Source organism: Dromiciops gliroides, chromosome 3, assembly GCF_019393635.1.
Source record: "Dromiciops gliroides isolate mDroGli1 chromosome 3, mDroGli1.pri, whole genome shotgun sequence".
Taxonomy (NCBI): domain Eukaryota; kingdom Metazoa; phylum Chordata; class Mammalia; order Microbiotheria; family Microbiotheriidae; genus Dromiciops; species Dromiciops gliroides.
Genome location: NC_057863.1, coordinates 652720545 through 652744166, shown reverse-complemented (window position 1 = coordinate 652744166; position 23622 = coordinate 652720545). Strand labels below are relative to the sequence as shown.

Sequence of the window (23622 nt, the reverse complement as noted above, 5' to 3'; positions counted from 1 at the left end):
AATCCTGTCTTCTGGCATTATTCTTCAGCTGGTGCTCAGAGCAAGGAAGATACAGAGAAAAGATATTGAAATCAGTAATCACCTTTGCTGGTTCTAGTAGGATTTATCCCTGCCACTTTTTTAATATAATGTAATTATAATGCATATACATATGGGTATAAACATATGTGTGTATACATGATATAATATATATGTATATATGTGTTTATCAGTGTAATTCAGCCAAAATCAATGAGCACTTTTAAAATTCTATATGCATGGAATGCATTTTGCTCAATAATTAAACTGTCAGGCATAGGTGGGAGGAACAAATTAAAAACAAAATACCTCCATGATCTGAGATACTTTAAAGTATCACAGAAAATCAAGTGAAACTAAAGCAAATAAGAGATACAAAGAAAAACTTATTTCACAAAAATCTGTGGCTCAAGGAAAGAAAACTTAAAAAAAATTTTTTTTGAAAGAAAACATTTTTGTGGTTGCATTAGGGCAGGTTTCTTGGAGGATGTGACACGCAATTACAGGTGCCAGTAACTTCCTTAGAGACTGGGTAAGCCTTTAATAGTGGAGAGTGAAACACTAACAGACAGAAATGAGGGAGGACTGGATTCAAGGAATGCTGTTTAGTCTATGCAAACACATAGGGAAAAAAAGATGGCATGTAAAGAAAATGGAAAGATCCATGCTCTGTTATATGGTTTTCTCTAGTTCATATGTCATTCTCAAGGGGGATTATATTTCTTTCCTGTTCAGATCACCTATGGCCCATTTGATTCTATCCTGAGTGACAAGGTCCATTTTCCAAGTGTTTATCAAATGGCACCCAAGGATTCTGCCCTTGCCCTGGGAATGGTCCGATTAATGGTGCATTTCAACTGGACATGGGTGGGACTGGTTATAATAGATACTGCCAGGGGGGAAACATTCCTCTGGGATATAAGAGAAGAGATGAATAGGAAGGGTGTGTGTGCAGCCTTTATAGAAAAGATTCCACTGGGTTTGAAATCCCTTACTTATTCCTTCAATGTTATTCCGCGAAACATTCATGGGTCTTCTGCTAATGTAATTGTTATTTATGGGGATCTCGATTCACGAATGGCTCTACAATATGCGCAACAGTATCGCAAATTATATAAAAAAGTATGGATTACCAGCTCTCACTGGGATTTCACCATGAGACACCATAGCGTGAATGTTGAAACTTTCAACAGAGCTCTGATATTTGCTGGTCAGACCAAAGAGATTCCAAGTTTCAAATCTTTCCTAAGGACAAGTAAGCCAGCCAAATACCCACAAGATATTTTCTTTAAAAAAATGTGGAACTCAGCTTTTCAATGTTCATTTCATCATATAAAATATCATCAAGATTGTTCACAAAACGCTTCTTTAGAGATGCTGCCTTTGAGGTATTTTGACATGTCTATGTCTAGCCTAAGTTACAATATCTACAATGCTGTGTATGCTGTGGCCTGGGCTCTCCATGAAGTACTCTTAACTAGATCAGAAATGGAATATTGGAGAGATGAAGAAAGCGTAATACTATATCCATGGAAGGTGAGTTTTCCTTTATAACACAAGAGAGTTCACATATAAAAACTTTCATTTGGGGGCAGCTAGGTGGCACAGTGGATAAAGCACTGGCCCTGGATTCAGGAGTACCTGAGTTCAAATCCAGCCTCAGACACTTGACACTTACTAGCTGTGTGACCCTGGGCAAGTCACTTAACCCCCATTGCCCCGCAAAACCAAAACCAAAACCAAAACCAAAACTTTCATTTGGTTCATAAGCTAGGAAAAAGAGGTGCTATCTCTTGAAAGAGGGTATTAGTGAGTCACTAAAAAGATTCTCAAAAATATTCTGCTAGCAACCAGTCCTATAACTTTTTTTTTCTCTTTATTCTGATGCCAGATGTGGCACTTTCAGTAGTCATTCTCAGTTATGAACAGAATTTTTATCTACAGTCTACAAGAATGTAAAGGGAAAATAACCATAGTTTACATATATTTGGTTGCTCTTTCTAGTTTCATCAGATGGACTGTAAAATGAGTGATAAATGTACCAAAGGGGTACTGAAGCCTGTGCAGACAAGGTGTCTGCTATTTTATCTGAAATTGATAGTTTTCAAATTGAGAGGACTCAAAACCTAGCTAGTTTCCATGCATAATATATGCCACATTCTCCCTGAGAAGTTTTCTACAGGCTTCACCAGGCTGCCAAAGGGATATTTGGTACAAAAAGATGCATAACACAAGAATTTCTTGGCTGTGATAGATACAGGATTTAGGTAAAAGGATTAAGGATAAATTCAAGGTGTGAGAAGACTGAGGTGAGGCAGGTTCAGTAGCCAAAGGCTTCAGGGTCTAATCTGGCACCTTCCCTGTTTCTGCATAGTTATGAGGATCACAATGGTGCATAATGTTCAGTTCCTGTACTCTTAAGTCAAGATGAACATTGATAATTTGTATATCATTTAATGTAAAAAGAGACGCGAGGGTTGTTAATTCCTGACTCATAAAGCTCTAATGAATGGCCTGAACATTTTTAGCTTGGAGAGAATAAAAAGGAATCAGAGGTGCATGATGACTGTGTTCAAGCATTTGAATGTCTCTTCATTTTATGGAATCATTAGCATTTTAACTCCAGAGAGAAGAGCTAGGAACCATGCTTTGGGGTTTAAAGGAGGGCAATTTAAATTTCATATAAAGAGGGGAAAATAAATTTTAAAAAACCCACATATATAAACAAGTAAATAAATAAGTAAATGAAGGTATGTGTGAGACCACCAGCAGCAACAATTTTGTTAAAATTGGAATTGGATAAATGAGCTGCATTATCAGATATTTGTATTTCATTCCTTGGAGGTCTTCAAGCAGAAGCTGGGGAATTTTTTGTTATAATGATGATTATGTTCATATGTGGTTGTCCTCTGTGTTGCCTTCTATCTTTCAAGTTTTAAAATTCTTTGGGTGAAAATGGATTCCATTTCTGAATTTTACTAATTATTGTTATCATTACCATTATTGTTATTGAACCATTTTAAGCCTCAGTTATCTCATCTGCAAAACATTGAACATAATTCTTTGACTACTACCTCAAAATCTGGTTATGATGACAATACATTGGGAAAGTTAAACTGAAAGCAGTAATGATTTATTGACTGTGTTGCTCTGTACTTTTTGAAGTTCTGAAGACAACAAGAGATAAATCAGCATTGGAGAAAGGCAAATATTGTTTTTATTGACAAAAGTCAATCAGATTTCTTTTCTTTTTTTTCTGGGGCAATGGGGGTTAAGTGACTTTCCCAGGGTCACACATCTAGTAAGTGTCAAGTGACTGAGGCTGAATTTGAACACAGGTACTCCTGAATTCAGGGCTGGTGCTTTATCCACTGCATGACTTATCTGCCCCCCAGATCACATTTTTAATTTGATGAACCATTGAGCTTAATCTAATTGTCTTTGTTAGAATTTTAGAATATATTATTAAAGCAAAGAATAGGAGCCATGTTCTAAATTGACAAAGTCTTCAGCCAAGAGAGATTCTTGAACAAAAAGGAAACACTAGAGTTCCCACATCCCAACTGCAGCAAAACTCTGAGGTTTTCCTAAAAGTGAAGAAAGATCTTAGAAATCCAGGTAGAATTTGCACTTACTTTTTCCACCTTAGGTCTTTGTGGGAGGCTGGGGAGGGGAACAACATAAAGGCGATAGGAAAATGGGTTGCCAGGAAAGGAATGTTCAGTGTAGTGTAGCATCCTGTTGTGGCAAATAAAGTTTAGTAAGTAAAGATCTGTGTCCAGAAGCAAGAAGAGTGGAAAACTTCCTTAAGAATGTATCAGAAGTCAGAAATAAGTAGTATGGTCAGGAAGCCCCAAAGTTCTAGAGAGTGGTAGTGGACAGTACCACTGGGCCACATATAGACATCTTGGGTCTAGTGGCTTTGATGTCTGAAACAGCTGACCTGAGCCAAGACAGAGGGCACAGAAGTTCCATTTTTTTTAACCTCTAAGATCCAGGTATGCCTCATTCTGGGAGGCCAATGATAACTCAGTAAAATAAGGGATCCAGAATGAGACCAAGCAAGGCTATATATGCCAATCAAAAGCTAAGCAGGGGACCGATATTAATACTGACAAAAAGATCCAATTCAAGGTGTAAAGCCAAAAATATAAGTAAATCAAAGAAAACAGTAGCAAATATTTGAAATGATCAAGGAAGCAATTATTTAATAACTACAAACAGACTAAACTAATACCTAGAAGGAATAATGCAAAGAAGAAATAAACAAATGAGATAATAGCTTTGTAGAGAAGAATTGTTAAGGAAATAAATAGTTTAGAAGAGAAAGCAGTGTCTTTACCAGATAATGGACTCCTAGAATTTTCAAATAGACCAGACAAAACCCCATGACTCGATGAAACAGAATATGAGAATCAGAGTGCCACCACCCTGTTGAGAAAGACTGTGAAAACCAGGGTGGCTCCACCCTGAAGAGAAAGCATGTGACTTGGCTTCTGGAAGTTGCCTGGTGAGACCTGGAGTTAATATCTATTCATAGAGTGCTTGTAAGTCATGTCAATCAATGGACCAGCCAATTAGCTTGGAGCTGTGTGTGGGGACCTCCCTCTTCTGTGCCTGCAGTGAGCCTCCTCTCTAGGAGACTAAGGATCAGCCCTTTGTGTTCCAGAACAGGCTATTGGCAGCAGGGGCAGGCAGAATAGGCAGAGTAGAGAGATCCCTTTCTTTATTCATGTGTTTCTCTTTACTAACACCTGATATAATTGAATAAATACTTAATGCCCAAAGACTGGTGCTAAAGTTTCTAATTTAAGGTGACCACACATTAGATTTTTAGACATCACAGTTAGATTTTTTAAGCTTCACAAGGAAAAAAGTTATTGGAAGAAACTCAAGCAATTGAAAAGAGAGAATAAACCTTATGGTAACATATAAAGAAAACAATCTGGAAAAAATAGCAAAGAGATAATATAGGTGTTCTTACACTCCCTGAAAACTGTTATCTTATATCTATATCTATATCTATATAGATGTATACACATATATACACAAATATGCATATAACATTATATTACATATATTGTGGATACATGTACACATATGCTTACACAAAAGCACACACCATGCACACACCTTCATGTATCTACATACATGTAGATATGTGTATACATGCATTCTGTACATATGAAATATGAACACACATACCCATATTTGCATATATGTGCATATATACATGTTTCCATATGTACACATATACATACACACTATATATGTGTATATGTTTATTTGTATAAGTATCAATATTATCTCAATATCAATATATCATTTCCTCTACTTCAGAAAATCATAAAGAAATATTTCCCATGCTTATTAGATCAAAAGCTCAAAGTGAATATATGAAAGTCTAGCAATAACCTCCTACAAGGAACATCAGGCACACATTAACCAGTACCAAGTTCCAAGGAAGTAGTTAGCATTACATAAGATCTAAATCTTCTATAATAAAGAAGAAAATGTATATTATATGCCAAAAGGGAAAATATATAGGCTTACAAAGAAGAATAACTTAATCCTGAAAACCTAAGTATAATTTATTTGAGTACATCTATTTTATTACCTATACATACATATGTGTACTCATACAAACAAGCAGAAAAGTAGGAGATAGAGAAGATTAGAGACACAGAGAAAGACAGAGACAGAAAGACAGAGACACAGAGAGAGAGAGAGATAGATACAGAGAGTGATGCACAGAGAGAGACAGAGAGACACACAGAGAAAGAGACACACACACAGAGAAAGAGACAGAGAGAGACAGAAACATAGAGAGAGCTCTTCAGTGTCTGAGTTAGAATTTGTGCTCCTTTCTTCCTGACTTCTTGAGACTTTCACCCTGGGCAAATCACCTAACTTTCCTTGTCTTCAGTTTCCTCATCTCTAAATTGGAGACAATAATAGCACCTCCTTCAGAGGGCACAATCAAATCAGATAAAATGCACCTTGCTTTCAAACCTTAAAGCACTATATAAATGCCTGCTAATATATGTAATTAAGTAGATTCTCAGGAAAGATACAGAAATACAAATATAAAGTTGTTAAATACCACATAATGAGGGATGGATGTCACTAGCAGCTCAGAGTTTCAGGACAGACTTCATGTAGAAAATTGAGTTTCTTATATCTTGAAACAAGGGAGCTATTCTATGGTGCAAAAGAGAGGAGGAGGAAGTGCAATCCAGGACATATAAGATGGCCATAGTGTCACAAAAATTTCTAAGTCCAACGAAGGAAAGAAAAACAGCAAAATCTCCAAGCAGTAGAAAGATAGGTTTATTGAGAGAGGGTACCTGTCTCACAATAAAGCCAGGCTCTGGCAGGGATGAGCCTGCCAAAAGTCCCTGAGCCTAGGGATCTGGTGGCTTTTACACCACAGCAAGGCTTAAATGTTTATAAACTTTACTAATTTTAGATAGAACTCCACCCATATTCTCTTCTGGGTCTATTTAAAATGGTACAGAAAATGGACATTTACAAATGGTCACCATCCAAAAAATCATAAACATGAGCCTAAGGGTGCCCCATCAGGGCTGTCAGTCAGCCAAATGTACAAAAGTAGTGGCAATTCAGGACAATTCACTAAAGTGAAACGACCTTCAATGCTGATTGGTTCCTCCAGCTTAGAGATACTATTTTTAGTACCTCATTGACCATTTAATAAGATTACAAATGGACATGTTTTGTTGGCCAAGGGATCAGTTCACAGTACATAAGAACATATTACATATTATCTATTCCTATTTGTTACATTACTATTAATTTCAGCTACTAAAGAAATAGGTAAAGCATTTTAAATCACATTCTTTTAGTCAAAGAACTGACTGGTAGGTTAAATACAGATTATAACCATAGTTAAATCACTTATCTTTAAGGGTAAGGGAAAATCTCACTCACAATAGCAGATATAGAGATGAGGAGAATAATGTCTTGTGCAAAGAACAGAAAGAACTGTTCATCAGGATTGTTGTGGGAGAGTGGAAGGAATGTACAATTCGATGAAAAGTGCTGTTTCGGACTGCTTTGTGAAAGACAAACAAAATCCTTGATATTTTATCTTAGAGGCAATAGGGAACTAATATTTCAGTTTTTTAGAGATGTGACATGGTCACATGCAAGCTTAAGGAAAATTCATTTAGTAGCAGTTTGTAGAGAAAACTGGAGTTATAAGAATCTGAGGCAGGGAAATAAAGTAAGAAGCTAGGTGCATAGATAAGTAAATCATCTTCATAGAAATGAGACAGCAAATTAATTATAGTTGAATTAAAGAACTTCTTCACTGCTTTGAGAGTTCAGATGTAGTTTCTTAATATATATTTATAATGGCCTTGGTAAGGTGGTATGTGTGCTTTCCTCTGTCTCTGATCAACAAAAGGGGAATTGGACAGAAGGAAGTTTATGGGGGTGAATATTCCAGAAGAAAGAAAAACATAGAGGCAAGAAATGATTGCCAGTAAGACAAATGGCAAAAGGATTTGTGAACATAGAATAATGGAGAGTTTCTCCTTGGAAGCTTTACATACAGGGGCCCTGACATTGCCATCCTCCTCTGAGGGTGCACCTCAATCTTCCTTGTCACTAAAGAAACTTTCTATGGTCCTCACTTTTCTGTCTGCTCATCTTGACTTTCTTTTACTTGACTTTTAGCCCCTTAAAGTGGGGCATAGTTTCTAGGCTGCACTGTCCCAAGCTTTAGGGGGTCCCGAATGGTATGATTTAAGTTGGGGCAGGTTCTTTACTTGCCTGGCCTGTTCCCTGGTTCATAGATAACCCCAGACCAACCTGCTAATTAACCAGCATTGTTTGCTGTGGTTGTCAGCTCTGACAAGCCTGTGCTTTTCCTCTACCTGTGCCACTGCTACTCAAGCCTACCTACTGGTTCCCAGCAGGAGTGTGTAAGGGCCAAATTTAGTATGGGAAGAGTTACTTGGTTGACTTTCCTTAATATTGGGTAAGAAAAGAAACAGCCTCTTTCAAAAACAAAACAGGTTTATTAATGGGAACAAGTTTAAGCCATATCTGAATCACACAAGTGAGATTAATAGAACTAGAAACAACGTATAAATCTCTGGGGTAAAAAGGCCCTAGGAACCTGAAACTGCCTCCAATCCAGCTAGCTCCAAAGAGCTAGTTTTGCCTCAGAAAACAAAACAAACTCACCGCACCCAAAATCTGTAACTCTAAGGAGAATTAGGTGTGCAGTCTCTTCTGTTTTTGGCCAAAGGTCAAACACCTGCAGCTCCTCTAAATGTCTGCCTTCCTTCCCTGTTTCCCTCATAACCCTCTCTAACTGCCTTTATTCCTAACTTCCTCTAACTGAAACTAACTTTATCTAACTGACTTTTCCACAGGAAGGGGAGGGCCAGTTCTTAACCATTCTGAGTCTCTGATTGGCTCAGCACACCCATATGGGCTGTCCCCATTATAATCTAACCAGACCCATGTGGGCATGGGAAAGCTATTAGAGGAGCTATTCATTATTTAGTTTCATTAAATGTTCCCTGTGGTCAGAGTTCCTCTTATTTGTTCAATTATCTCTCAAAGTATACACACCCATCTTCTCTTAGGCTTTTAAGCTTACATTTTTTTTCAGTCTCACCCTAATAAAGCAAAGATAGGGTTATGAAAACCCCAAATCACAATTAATTCTTTAAAAAGTGAATTTCCTTAAAAGTGAAAAACCCAAGCTCTGCCTTAGCAGCAGCAGAGATCCCTGTAATCTCCCCCCTGCTAAGGGCTCAGCCCTCTCACCAGACAGTGATTCAGAGGCACAAGGGGCGGGGGGGTTCTCTTTCTCTGGCAAGGCCTTCTGGGAACTGGATCTGTGTCAGCACGACTATGGGGGTTGGGCTCTACTCCTGTCTCAGTACAGCAGCTCCCTCCTTCAGATCTTCCAATCTGTCCTTGTTTGGAAAATGATCTCAGCACTTTTTTCTGTGGATTTTGCTGCTCTAAGAATTGTCTTATGGCATTATTTGGAGGTTTATTGGAGTGATTTTGTTGTGAGTTTGAGAGCTCAGTGCCTTTCCTCCACCATCTTGGCTCTGCCAGAAAAGAAAAACAACTGAGGCATGACTGGGAAAGGAAGAAAGTAAAATTATGATTTAGAGTATTTATTTACAGATTTATTATTTATTATTCGCAGATTTAATATCCTGAAAAGAACTGAGGATAAAGCAATTAAAAGTCCCACTAAATGTAATGAATATGATTAGGAGGGTGAGGCATAGTGAGAAACGGAACAGTAGAAAGTTTCAATCAAATAAATGAATTGACAAAGTCCAACTAAGGGAATGGAAGCCTTGGTGAATTTTCTTGGTAAGGATGAGATGCAGATTATGATCATCATTATGTGTGACTGAGTGGATGGAACAGATTATCTTGACAATTCACAATCTTTTGGGTGTCCTTGTATTGAAGTGGCACTTATGAGTTTTCTTCCCATTTAGCTGCACTCTCTTCTTAGAAATATCCAGTTTAACAACAGTGTTGGTGACCAGGTGTTCATGGATGAGAAAAGGAACCCTGTGGCAAACTATGATATTACCAATTTTGTGATCCTTGATAATGGTACAGAAGTTCTGGTGAAAGTGGGAGAGTTTATTCCTCATGCTCCCCTTGGTGAAGATTTTTCCATCCGTGAGAATGTCATAATGTGGAACCAAATTTATATAAAGGTTAGTAGTCTCTCACATGGAAGTTTTACATAGGGTGTGGACATAAGAACATCTATTAATGGGGACATGGGTTTACTTTATTCCCTCTAAGGGACATATTTATGAGTATTGCATTGCTTACCACTAAACATCTTCATTCCTTTCCACAAGGAATATGAAGATAAAAAGAAAAAAAAAGAATTACTTTAGAGAGACAGATATATTTAACATCTTGGAATTCCTTTATTTATACACTGTCAGTAAAATAGTCATTTAGAGTAGTTTTTATATATGAAGTGGTTTTGCTTTCCTCTCTCTCCGTCTCCCTCTCTCCCTCTCTCTCTCCCTCTCTCTCTCTCTCTCTCTCTCTCTCTCTCTCTCTCTCTCTCTCTCTCTCTGTGTCTCTCTCTGTCTCTGTCTCCTGTAAAGAAATTATTGTCAAACAAAAAGACAAGGTCTTTTTAGGATTCATCAAGCTTCAGGTCTCTTCAAGAGGTGAATCACTTCCAGTGCTTCTGGTTTCTCGCTTTGAGACAGAAGATGGAAGATGCAAACATCATTTCAGCTTGCTGAAGTAAAAATCTTCTGGGAAGACCTGAGAGGAACTAACAGTCTGCCTCATGTCTCTATCTTTATGGCTATTATAAAACCTCCTGGGAGTTTCTCCTTGGATGTGATAAAGGACAAAATCTTTTGGTTATGTTTTGCTATCTAGTTCCTAAAGGGATAAGGCTTTCACACTTTATTGTCTCATGTATATTCTTTTTTGCATCATTTCACTGATTTCTGTTTTGCTATGGTTTTGGCAAATGGGTTACTTTGTGATTCACTATGTGTTTATTGTGGAAATTGTCTTTGGTGTAATTCAAGCCTGGGATATAGAGGTTGGGTCTCTTTCTCTACCCTCAAGTGATAAAGCATTCAATCAGCAAATTAACATTGATTAAGAACCTACTATGTTCCAGGAGGTGCAGCAAGGTGATTCATAGATAGTGTGTCTGACCTGAAGTCAAGAAGTCTCAATTTCATAGGTTCAAATATGGCCTGAGACACTAGCTATGTGATGTTGGGCAACTTACTTGAGCCTCTTTGCCTCAGGTTCCTCATCTGTAAAATTACCTGGAGAATGAAATGGCAAACCACCCCTGTATTTTTCACAATTAAACTCCAAATGGGGTCACAAAGAGTAAAACACCCTTTGAAAATGACTTAACATCAAAATGTGCCAGACATTGTGTTAAATTCAGAGGATATAGACATAAGCAAAAAAGTCCCACTCCTCAAATAGATTCTTATTGAATAGGACTCTTTAGTTGTGACTTAAAGGAAATCATGGGAGTCATTAGGTAGAGTGGAAAACAGAGAACATTCCAGGAATGGTATCAGAGAAATTGCCTGGAGCCAAGAGATGGAGTGTTTGGAACAGTCAGTCAGCCAGTTTCAGTGAATCAAAGAATAAAAGTACGTAAATAACTTTAAGCAGACAGGGAATGTGGAAGGGACATAGATAATGATGGGCTTCAAATATCAGAGATGACATTTTATTTGTGCATAAAGGCAATATGAATTATACCGAAGTTGAAGAGGGTAACATGATCAAATTACTGCCTCAGGAAAATCACTTTACTGGCTCAAGAGAGTAAGGATTGGAGTGGGGAGAATCTTGAGGCAGGCAGATACACCAACAGGTTATTGCAATAATCCAGGACCATGCTGCTACGATCCTGCAATAGAGGGGTGGCAGCGTCAGAGGAGAGAAAGGTTTGCAGTTGAGAGATGTTGCAGTGGTGAAATGAACAAGTTTGGCAATACCTGGATCTGAGGGGGTGAGAGGGAGGGAGGAAACCAGGATGACTCCTAGGTTGTAAGCCTAAGGGACTGAGAAGTTGATGTTGCCCTTTAGAGGAATAGAGAAGATAGGAGGAGTTAAGGTTGAGGGTAAAAAGATGCATAGGTTTGTACATAAGGAGTTTTAGATGTTTGCTGGATATTCAGTTTGATATCTTTGAAAGACAAATTGAGATGTAAGATTGGAAGTCAGCTTAAAGATTAGTGCAGGAAAATTAGATTTGGGAAACATCAGCATAAAGATGGTAATGAAATCTAAGGGAGCTAATAAGATCGCCAAATAGCATAGAGGAAGAAGAGAAGATGGCTCAGGGCATAACCATGAAGGACACATAGAAGGCAGGTTTTGATTTAAAAATTAAAAAAAAAATTTAATAGAATTTTATTCTCCAAAATATATGTAAAAACAAAATTTTAACATCAATTTTCAAAAAACTTTGTGTTCCAACATCATTTTCCCCCTCCATTCCCACTCCCCACCCACCAGAACTGAAGCAATTCAAAATAAGTTATACATGAGTAGTCATGGAAAAATTCCCATATTAGCTAGTTGTGAGAGAAAACAGTCCAAAAAAAACAAAACTTCAGATTAAGGAATTGTCAAAGAGGAAAATAAAAAAAAAATTACAAATGTGTTTCCATCTGCTTTCAGATACTATCAGTTTTTTCTCTGCAGATGGGCTGCAATCTTCATAAGTCCTTCAAGGTTATATTGAATCATTGCCTTGCTGAGAATAACTGCACACTTCCCAGCAGATCATCTCCCACTATTGCTGTTATTTTGTATACAATACATTTCACTCTGCTTCAGTTCATGTAGGTCTTTCCAGGTTTTTCTGACAGTAACCTGTTCATTATAACCTGTTTATAGTACCTTAAGCTTGACAGAGAATTTTCATCATAAAAGCCCAGCAAAGTAGGTGCCATACATTTTGCCATTATAATCAATCATCATAACTATTTCCCTCCATCCCACTCCCTTCCCATGACATTTACTCTATCTCCTTTTTTACCTATTCCTTCTCAAAAGTGTTGTACTTCTGACTATCCTCTCCCTCACTCTGCACTCCCCTTTTTCACCCTTCCTTCCTTATCCTCTTTCCTCCTACTTTCCTGCAGGGTTAAATAGATTACTCCTCCCAATTGGGTATGAAAGTTATTCCCTCCATGAGCCCACACCAGTGAGATCAGGCTAATTCTGAGCTAATTCTGTGTTCTAAAGTTTTCTTCCTCCCTCCCTCCTCAGCCCTCCCTATGAGATCAAGCAATTCAATATGCCATACTGGTGCAGTAATGCAGAACATCTGCATCTTCCTTGAAAGTGTTTTGCTTTTTACTGCTCTCTCCCCCAATCTGCCCTTTCCTCCTTCCCTTCTCCCCCCCTTTTCTCCCTCCCCTCCCTCAGGGTAAAAATATATTACTATACCCACTTGAGTATGTATGTTAGTCCTTCTTTGAGCCAATTCTGATGATATTAAGGTTCACTCACTCCCCAACTCTATCCCCCTTTTCTACTCTCCTCCATTAGCTTTTTTCTTGTTTCCTTCATGTGAACTACCTCTCCCTAGACCATCTCTCCTCTTCTCCCTCCCCCAGTTTATTCCTCCTACACCTCAACCCTATTTTAATGATGTCATCATGGATTAGTTAGGTGGCGCAGTGGTCAAAGCACCAGCCCTGGACCCAGGAGGTCCCAAGTCCAAATCCAGCCCCAGACATAAGACACCTCATTCTGTCTGTCCCACAAAGAACAAAACCTAAATGCTTTACAGATATCATCCCTTCATATTCAGTTCAGACCTGTGTCTTCTGTGAATTTCTTACTGAGATAGTTCTTATGAGTTCAAAGTATTAACTTCCCATGTAGGAATGTAAATGGTTTGATCTTTTAATATCCCTCATGAAGTCTTTTTCCTGTTTATCTTTTTATGCTTCTCCAGGGCCTTGTATTTGAAAGTCAAATTTTCTATTCAGTCCAGGTCTTTTCATCACAAATGATTGAAAGACCTCTTTCTCATTGAAATCCTATTTTTGCCTCTGAAAGATTATACTCAGTTTTGCTGGGTATGTGATTTTTGGCTGTAGTCCCAGTTCCTTTGCCCTCTGGAATATCACATTCCGTGCCCTTCAGTCCTTTAATGTACAAGCTGCTAGATCTTGCTTTAACCTTATTGGAGTTCCACAGTATTTGAATTCCTTTTTTCTAGCTGCTTGCAGTATTTTCTCCTTCACCTGGGAGTTCTGGAACTTGGCTATAATATTCCTGGAGGTTTTCCTTTTGGGATCTCTTTCAGGAGGTGATTGGTGGATTCTTTCAATTTCTATTTTAGCTTCTGCTTCTAGAACATCAGGGCAATTTTCCCTCACAGTCTCTTGGAGAATGGTGTCTAAGCTTTTGTTTTTGTCATGGTTTTCAGGTCCTCCAATGATTCTCAAATTATCTCTCCTAGATTTATTTTCCAGGTCAGCTGTTTTTCCAAGGAGATATTTCACATTGCCCTCTATTTTCTCATTCAATTGGATTTGCTTTACCATGTCTTGGTTTCTAATAAAGTCACTAGCTTCCATTTGTTCAATCCTAATTCTTAGGCAGTTATTTTCATCAGACAGTTTTTTAATCTCCTTTTCCATTTGGCTTTTCAAACTGTTGACATTTTTCTCATGACTTTCCTGCATCACTCTCATTTCCCTTTCCATTCTTTCCTCCTTTTCTCTACATCTTCTTTCTATTTCTCCTACTTTCTCCTCAAAGCCCCTTTTGAGAGCTTCCATGGCCTGAGACCAGTTCTTATTTTTGTTGGAAGCTTTGGATGTTGGAGCTTTGACCCTGCTATTATCTTCTTCCTCTGACATTGTATTGTGGTCTACCTTACCCCCAAAGAAGTTTTCGATGGTCTTCTGCTTTCTCTGACTACTCATCCTGGCTTACTATTTCTTGGCTTTAAGCTCCTTTTTAAAGTGTGGTGCTGGTTCCAGGACACACTGTTTAAGCTACAGCATGGCCCAGGGGGATGGTTGGGCTTCTTCTCAGTCTGCCTGACCTCATTTTCATTTGATTTTAAACTCTCCACTGTGGGGTAGGGAGGGTGGGGGTGGGGCTGCTTTTTGGCTCTGCTCCTGTTCCCAGATTCAGAGGTTTCCAGGTGTTTTTATTTGAGGGGGGGCAGGTTTTAATCTCACCTGGACTGTTCTTAGGTCTGGAGATAACCTCAGGCCTACTTACTAAGCCAACAACCAGCAAAGCTTTCTGTGGTGTGGTTCTTAGCTTCCAATGAGTCTGCCTGCTCCCTTCCCCTACCTGGGCCTTCAGCTGCTCAGGATTTCTTCCTGGTTGGGGGCTGGGGTGGGACAGTCCAATCCTTCCCCCCAGTCCCCTGGTGTCCCTGCACTTACCCCCCGGGCCATCCATTCAGCCAGAGTGCGCGCTCAGTTCCAGAAGACACTGTTGCTACAGCTGATTCAGAGGCACTGGGGCAATTTCCTCGGGTGGGTGTCGGATGTGTTGGCCAGATTTCAGGGTTAGGCTTTAGTTGTGGCCCAACACGGCCCCCTGAAATCTATTTATAGCTGGAGAAGACTCTCAGCCCGTATTTTTGTGTGTTTTTCTACCCCAAGGGGTCTTGATTGCTATTTTTGGGGTGATTGTATCAGGAGCCCTGTGCATTTAATGTCATGCCTCCACCATTTTGTGTAGTCCCCAGAAGGCATGTTTTGAAAGGAAATGCAGCAAAGGAGAAATAGAGAGGTCAGGTGGTAGCAAATTTGATTGAATCTGATAATATTCATCAATCTAAAAATATGTAAGAAAGAAGATTCTCTCTCTCTCATCTATCATCTTTCTCCCCCTTCCTCTATGTCTACCTCTCTCTACCTCTACCTCTATCTTTATTTCTATCTCTGTCTTCATCTCCATCTCCATGTAGAACTCCATCTTAATCACCATCTCCATCTTCATCTCCACCTATACCTAAATCCATAGCTATAGCCAAGTACATCTATCTATCTATCTATCTATCTATCTATCTATCTATCTATCTATCTATCTATCTATCATCTATCAATTAATATATCTTCCTCTATCATCTATCATTTCTTTATCTCTCCCTCTTCCTCTATTTCTACCTCTCCCTATCTTTCTATCTCTGTCTCCATCTCCATCTCCATCTCCATTTCAATCTTCATCTTCATCACCATCTCCATCTACACCTATACCTATATCCATAGCCATAGCCATGTATATTATCTATCTATCTATCTATCTATCTATCTATCTATCTATCTATCTATCTATCTGTCTGTCTGTCTGTCTATCTATCTATCTATCTATCATCTATCATCTATCATCTCTCTCTCACTCTCTTTCTCTCTCTGTCTCTGTCTGTCTCTGTCTCTTTCTTTCTCTCTCTGTCTGTCTCTGTCTCTCCCCTTGTAGCACAACACGCTATTTCTCTAAGGAAAACAAAATGGCTCACAGTCCAAGCTTTCTTCTTCCACTTCTGGAAGGAATTAAAATGTCCCTTAAATAGTCACAGAAAAGACTTGAGATGTCAATTCTGCCTCCTTTTGAGTTAAACAATAACAACCCTTACCATAGTTGTACCTATCTACACCTGTTGGCCCCAATAATGCTAAATTTTCCCTACACAAACATTCTCTTTCTTCATTAATTCAACAAGGATCTTTAAAGACCTAATATCTGCCAATTTTTATGAGGTAAAGAAAAAAAATCTCTCTCCATGTTTTCTATTCCCATTTTTCTTTTACAATAAATTTCATGCTTAAATATTTTGTAATGAATTCTCTTTGTTAGATCTCATAATTTTCAGCATTTGAATTTTTCACTACTCTTTATTAATTATGAATAAACATGTTCCATTATTTCTCACTATTCAAATTCATGCAATAGACATACTTATAATTTCAAAATGGGTATAACATCTGGTTGTCATATTTCTTAGCTTGATGAGCTCCTGAGTTATATAAATGAGGCAGTTTCAAGGGTTTTTGTTCCCTTCATTATATTAATCAATTTTTAAAGGTGATGCTTCATTAGAGAATAATGAGATTGTAGCTCAGTGTCTGTCATTCAATCAACTTTTCATTAAGCATAAATTACTTCTTGAAATAAGTTAGGATGTAGTTTGTCAGATGTCATTCATTATTTCCACTTCTTAAAAAATCTTTGTACTTTGGTCCTGGATTTTATCTCCTAGGTATCAAATTGATGGCCTACACATTATTAGAAAATCAGCCAATGTGTTCACATCTTTTAAAATAAAATACAAGTTTTTGTTATATGCTGAAGAAGATTCCTTGGTTAGACTGTACCCTAACCATGTTATTAATGGCCATAAATTCAGAGTCATAATTGGGAAGGAAACAAATTGTTCAACCCGGGCCACTAACAAAAATATAGACTAATTTAATGTATATGTCAACAAAAGTCAGTACAAATAATAAATAATTACCACAAAAGTATAAAATTAAACACCATGCCCCAGAAGAACTATTTCCCATGGCTTCTTCTCAGTCCAGGGCATTCCTTTGTTACCAGCCGCATTTGGCAAATGATGCCTCCATCTTCAAGATAAAATATACATTTTTAAGAATATAAGCTTTTTTCTGAGAATGGTTTTGGCTGTATCCAAGAAATTTTAGAAATTAATTAGGATAGAAGATATAGCGTTAGAAATGGAGTCAGGATGAGCAGAGGAAAAAAATTCTTGTGCTTACATAGTGAGATATACATGTATATTTTACATATATAGACAAATATTATATGTGTATTATGTGTGTATACAGTTTAAATTTAAATTCATTTGGAACTTCATGACTACTTGTCAATTGACTTCCATGGTATTTTTTTAGATGAATAGCATTTCATTCATTCAGTGTTTTCCAGAAATTATTATAGTATCTGTTACATATTAGGCAATGGAGAAGTACTTGTTGATTGATTAATGAATCCCTAGAAACATGCACCAGGCATTACTTCTCTAGAAATTCTACAAAATTTAGGACTTCCCAATGTCATCAATTCCAAAACCACTCTGCACCTTCTAGACTATTTGAGTGACAAGCCCTTTCAAAGAATTTCCTCCTTGTCCAGACTCCCCGCTCTGTGTGCAGTGAGATCTGTGGTTCTGGATTTCGGAAATCTGCTCGTAAGGGAGAGTCCATGTGTTGCTTTGACTGTATGCCCTGCCCAGAGGGGGAGATTGCCAACCAGACTGGTAAGTACATGCAGAGAACCATACCTTCCTCCTCAACTTCCAAAGAAGAGTCTTGTAGAGCATATGAAAACAGAAATGGAATAGAATCTCATGATCATATACATTCCTTGGAAGTAAATCACCTGGAGCAAATGGAGATACCTTAGTGGAAAAATACCAGAGATGGGGACAATTAGAGTAGAAGCACAAAGTGGGCAGGGTCAACACAGTATTGGAAATAGGACCCAAGTTAGGGAAAGATGAGTACCTTGCTGTGTATGTTTATGACTTTCATGCCTACTATGTGCCAGGCACTGTGCTAAGCCCTGGGGATGCAAAGAAAGGCAAAAGACATTGCCTATCTAAAGGAACTCAGAAGTTAAAATGGACAATAGCACATGAAAAGAAACAGAAAGGAAGGGATAGAAATGTTGAAGTTCTGCAACTGGTTAGGAAGTAATGGGGTGGTCACTATGGGTATCTCCTTGAAATGGAAGGTTTCCAAGGAGCTCTGAGATGTCTACCTTGCATTGTCTTTGATTAGAGGGAGGGGGGGCAGGCCTTTGGTCAATGGGTACTAAAAGTTCCAATTTTAAAGTCAATGTAATCTTGCAGGAAGATAATAAGAACAATAACAACAAACATTTAGACAGGAACTTTGCTAATCAGGTCACAATTATGATTTATGTGATCCTCACAGCAACCATGGGAGCAAGATGCTATTTTTATCACTTGACAGATGATACAAATGAGACAAATAGAGATTAAATGATCTTCCTAGTATCACACAGCTAATCAGTATATGAGACCAGGTTTGATCTTATGTCTTCCTGATTCCCATCCTATTTTTCTATCCAGTGTACCCCCAAGCACATGGAGACCATGATGAAGTCCAGAATATCAGCCAAGTGGAATATACTAATGATGTCTTTACTATTTCTGCTTTTTACATTTAATTGTAAAATTAGTTTGCCCCAATACATGATTGCTGTTATGTTTTTAAATTCCATATCTGTCTGGAAAATGTGCATGTTTTAGCAGGATGATTTGAAAAGTATCTTCTTTTTCTTCTAGTTTATACAGTAATTTGTTCCATCCATTAACAATTTTGTTCATAATTCTGATACATTTTTCCAAAAGAGAGAAAAGGATATTAAAGTCTCTAGCTGTTATTATATTACTGTCTATTTATTCTTTGAATTCACCTTTTCCCCCATGAATTTAAATGAAAAGACCTTTGGTGAATATACACAGAATATTGAATTTGTTGTGTTGTCCATGATTCTCTTCAGGATAATATAATTTTGAAATTATTTTTATGTTGAATTTGCCTCCTTTAGTTTATAATGAGAGCAACATTTTCCTGATTTATCATCATTTTTGGAAGCTTTTTAATTACCTATATATATATATACATACATATATATACATACATATACATATATGTATATGTGTATATATATATATGAAAGATTATGTGGATGAGAGAAACTGTCTGTTTCTCCAACTTGATGGCTGAAATTACAGAAATCCTGTATCGTCCCAATGTAATGATTAAAGTGCATATGTCATTAATAGGTTGAGTGTAAGCAGAAAGTCATTGGAAACAACCTTGCCATCTAAATTTTATTTTGGCAAATTTTCACTGTACCAATTTATCTATATTTGCTCCATTTTTTCTATGGATTTTGCTGTCTTAATGAGGGGATCTTCTTATCATGAAATTTCATTTCATATCTTTTTTTTGGTTTCTTTTTTTTTGGCTTATAACATCCTTCTGCCATACTAACTATCTGCTCCCCACTATGAATTCCTTCCATGCCCTACATTTGTGTCTAGATCACTCATGCTCCATTTCTCTCCTGTTTTCCTTTTTTTTCCTGTCCCTATGAGATATGACATTATGCCAGCAAGAAGGGCATCTTCTTACTTTCATTTCACCCTCTCACCAACCTCTACTTTTCAGCTTCCTTAGTGTGTACTCTTTCCTCATTAGAATGCAATACTTTGAAAAGGAGGATGGTCATTCATTAGTACTACATGTATGTCTAGTGGACTTAGTATAGTGTAAGTAAGGTTGCACAGGGTCACACAAAATAGATTCTTTATAAATCCTTTTTGACACCAAGCAATCACAATATACTTTAAGAAACATTGTGTTCATAGCCATGAAATAGTTTATTTATTGATGAGACTTAAAAAAACCAAAAAACTATTTTCTACTTGGAAGACCCTAAATGCCAGAAACAATGGTGATTATGTATTAGAGATTCAGATAGTGTGAGAGATTCTTCTCATTTCTCAGATTTGGAGTGGCTCATGGGAATCCCTATATAGTTATGTATACATATAGACACATAGACATGTATATATATATATATTTATATATATATATATTTATATATATACACATATAGACATATATATACACACATATACCTATTTACACACATATGTATGCATATGTAAAATCACATTAAACATCTATGTATTAGTCAAGTTTGGAAAAAAGAATCAGAACAAATGGGAAAAACCTCCAAAAAAATGAAACACCAGATAATAGAAACATTATGATTCAATCTGCATCCAGATTCCACAGTTATTTTGAACATTTTCCAGCATGACTCCTTTTGAATTATCTTATATCATTATATTCCTGAGAAGAAATAACTCTATCATAGTTGATCACCACACAATATTATTGATACTGTGTACAATGTTCTTGCGGTTCTGTTCATTTCACTCAGGATCAGATCAAATCTGCCTGCTCATTTTTTCTTACAGCACAATAGTATCCCATTAAATTCATATGCTACATCATGTTTAGCCATTATCCAATTGATAGGCATTCCCTCAAATTCCAATTCTTTGCCACAATAAAGAGAGCTGCTATAAATACTTTTGTACATCTGGGTCCTTGTCCCTTTTTTATGATCTTTTTGGGATAAAGACCTAATGGTGTTATTGCTGGGTCAAAGGGTATGCACAGTTTTATAGCCCTTTCTACATAGTTCCAAATTACTCTACAGAATGGTTGGATCAGGTAACAGCTCCACCAACAAATTTTCCACAGCTTCTCCAACACTTATTATTTTCCTTTTTTGTCAATTTATCCAATCTTATAGGTATTAGGTGGTACCTCATCCCTTTTTTAATTTGCATTTCTCTTATCAATAGTGATTCAGAGCATTTTTTCATATGACAGTAGATAGCTTTAATTTCTTCATCTGAAAATTACCTGTTCATATCCTTTGACCCTTTCTCAATTAGGGAATGACTTGCATTCTTATAAATTTGATTTATGTACCTATTTATTTTAGAAATGAGGCCTTGATCAGAAATAATGGCTGTAAATACTTCCCGGCTTTCTCCCTTCCTTCTAATTTTGGCTGCATTGCTTCTCTTTATACAAAACCTTTTTGATATGATGTAATGAAATCATCCATTTTGCATTTCATAATATTCTCTATCTTTTGTTTGGTCATAAATTGCTCTCCTCTCCATAGATATGAGAGGTAAATATTTCCTTCCTATCCTAATTTACCTATGTTATCACCCTTTATGTTTAAACAATGTACTCATTTTGACCTTATTTTACTAGATGGTGTAAGATGCTGGTGTATGCCTAGTTTCTGTCATGCTATTTTCTATTTTCCCCAGCAGTTTTTGTCAAATAGTGAGTTTTTATCCTAGTAACTGGAGTCTTTGGGTTTATCAAACAGTATATTACTAAAGTCATTTACTACTCTGTTTCCTGTGCCTAACCTATTCCATTGATATCCCACTCTATTTCTTAGCCAGTACCAACTAGTTTTATTGACTGCTGCTTTAAAATATAGTTTCAAATTTGGTACGGGATGCCATTTGTTGTTAAAAAAAAATGCAGCTTGAAAAATTCTATTACCTCATGCCAGGGGTAATGAAGATTGCCTGAACTTAAAATACAGAGGATTTTTTTTCTCTTTAGATATGGACCAGTGCATCGTGTGTCCTGAAGATGAGTATCCAAACAGGGAGAGAAATCGCTGCCTCCCCAAATTTGAAACCTTTTTGTCCTTTAGGGAACCCCTAGGCATGACTCTGACTTGCACAGCTTTTGTTTTATGTTTCCTGACAGTTATGATTATTGGGATATTTGTGAAGCATCAGAACACTCCCATAGTGAAAGCCAATAATCGAACTCTCAGCTACACCTTGCTCCTCTCCCTAAGCCAGTGCTTCTTGTCTTCTTTGCTTTTCATTGGTAAGCCTACCTCAGCCAAATGTCTCCTTCAACAGCCAATATTTGGAATCACTTTCACAATGGCCATCTCCTCCATTTTGGCTAAAACGATCACAGTAGTTCTAGCCTTCAAAGCCACAAGACCAGTGAGCAGGAGCAGAAAATGGCTGGGCTCCAGAGCACCCATTTCTGTCATTTTCATTTGCTCCCTGATCCAAGTGACTATTTGTGGTATCTGGCTGTTGGTTTCTCCCCCATTTCCAGATGTAGACCCACACTCTGAACCCAAGCACATCATCTTGAAGTGCAATGAGGGCTCACTCATTGCGTTTTACTTTGTGTTGGGTTACATGGGATTGCTGGCTTTGGGGAGTTTCACTGTGGCTTTCTTGGCCAGAAATCTGCCTGATACCTTCAATGAAGCCAAGTTTATCACCTTCAGCATGCTGGTATTCTGCAGTGTCTGGATTTCTTTTTTGCCCACATACCAGAGCAGTAAGGGGAAGACCATGGTAGCTGTAGAAGTGTTTTCCATCTTGAGCTCTAGTGCTGGCTTACTGGGCTGCATTTTCATTCCCAAATGCTATGTGATCCTTCTGAAGCCACAGTGGAACACCCAAGAATGGGTAAATCATAAGTCTTTTGCCAGATCAAGACATCATTCGAAGGCATTTCCTCATGCCTCCTAACAATGTTGTGACATGACTGAAACAGTAACCTAAACCATACTTGATTTTTTCCATTTTCTTTTTAAAATTTGTTTTGTTCTTAATTTATGGAAGAGAATGGTGGTGTAAACATTTTAGAACATATAAATTCTTTTCCTTTTTTCCCTAATCATTTTTTAAATAGATCAACTAACAGCTCTTTGGGCATAAATCCAGATTGGCCTCCAAAAGGGTTGGATTACTTCAGAAGTCCACCAACAATGAATTAATGTCCCATTTTTTTCCATGTACACACTGATATTTGTCACATTCCCCTTTTATGCCAATCCTCTGGGTGCCAAATTATATGTCAAGTTTGTTTAATCTACCTTTTTCTAATAAATAATGATGTAGATTATGTGACTAAATTTATTTTGATTTCTTCATTGGAAATCTCTCTGTTCATTTCCTTTGGCCACTCATTAATTGGGGAATGACATGAATTCTTATGGTTTAACAAAAGTTGTTATATATGTGTGATATGAGAACTTTATCTGGGAAACTGTCTATATGTTTCCATTTTTCTTCTCTTTTCTTTTTAATTCTCAATTAAATTTAATTATCAATTAAATGTAAATATATTTTTTGAGTTTTAAATTTTTCTCCCACCCTCCCTTCCCTCCACCGTCCTAAGGCCAGCAAGTTATTTGATATAGGTTATACTTTACTATCATGTTAAACGTATTTCTACATATATCAGAACAAAAGAAAAAATCATGGAAGAAAGAATAAACAAGAAGTGTAACAGAAAACTAACAACAAAAGTGAAAATAGTATGCTTCAGTCTACATTCAGACTCCATAATTCTTTTTATGAACTTGAAGAGTATTTTCCACCATAAGTCTTTGGCATTGCCTTAGACAATTGTATTTTTGAGAAGAGTTAAGTCTATCACAGTTGGTCAT

General features: G+C 37.3%; 1 protein-coding gene across 1 annotated transcript in view; it reads left to right on the top strand.

Moving 5' to 3' along the window:
* LOC122748303 (vomeronasal type-2 receptor 26-like) overlaps positions 1-22699 on the top strand; it is a 28753-nt gene extending 6054 nt beyond the window's left edge. The window contains exons 3-6 of the mRNA XM_043993965.1: positions 754-1554; positions 9522-9749; positions 17686-17809; positions 21756-22699. Of these exons, the coding sequence (XP_043849900.1) occupies positions 754-1554; positions 9522-9749; positions 17686-17809; positions 21756-22699 (2097 nt within the window). The remainder of the gene's footprint in view (positions 1-753; positions 1555-9521; positions 9750-17685; positions 17810-21755) is intronic.
* The last annotated feature ends 923 nt before the right edge of the window (positions 22700-23622 follow it).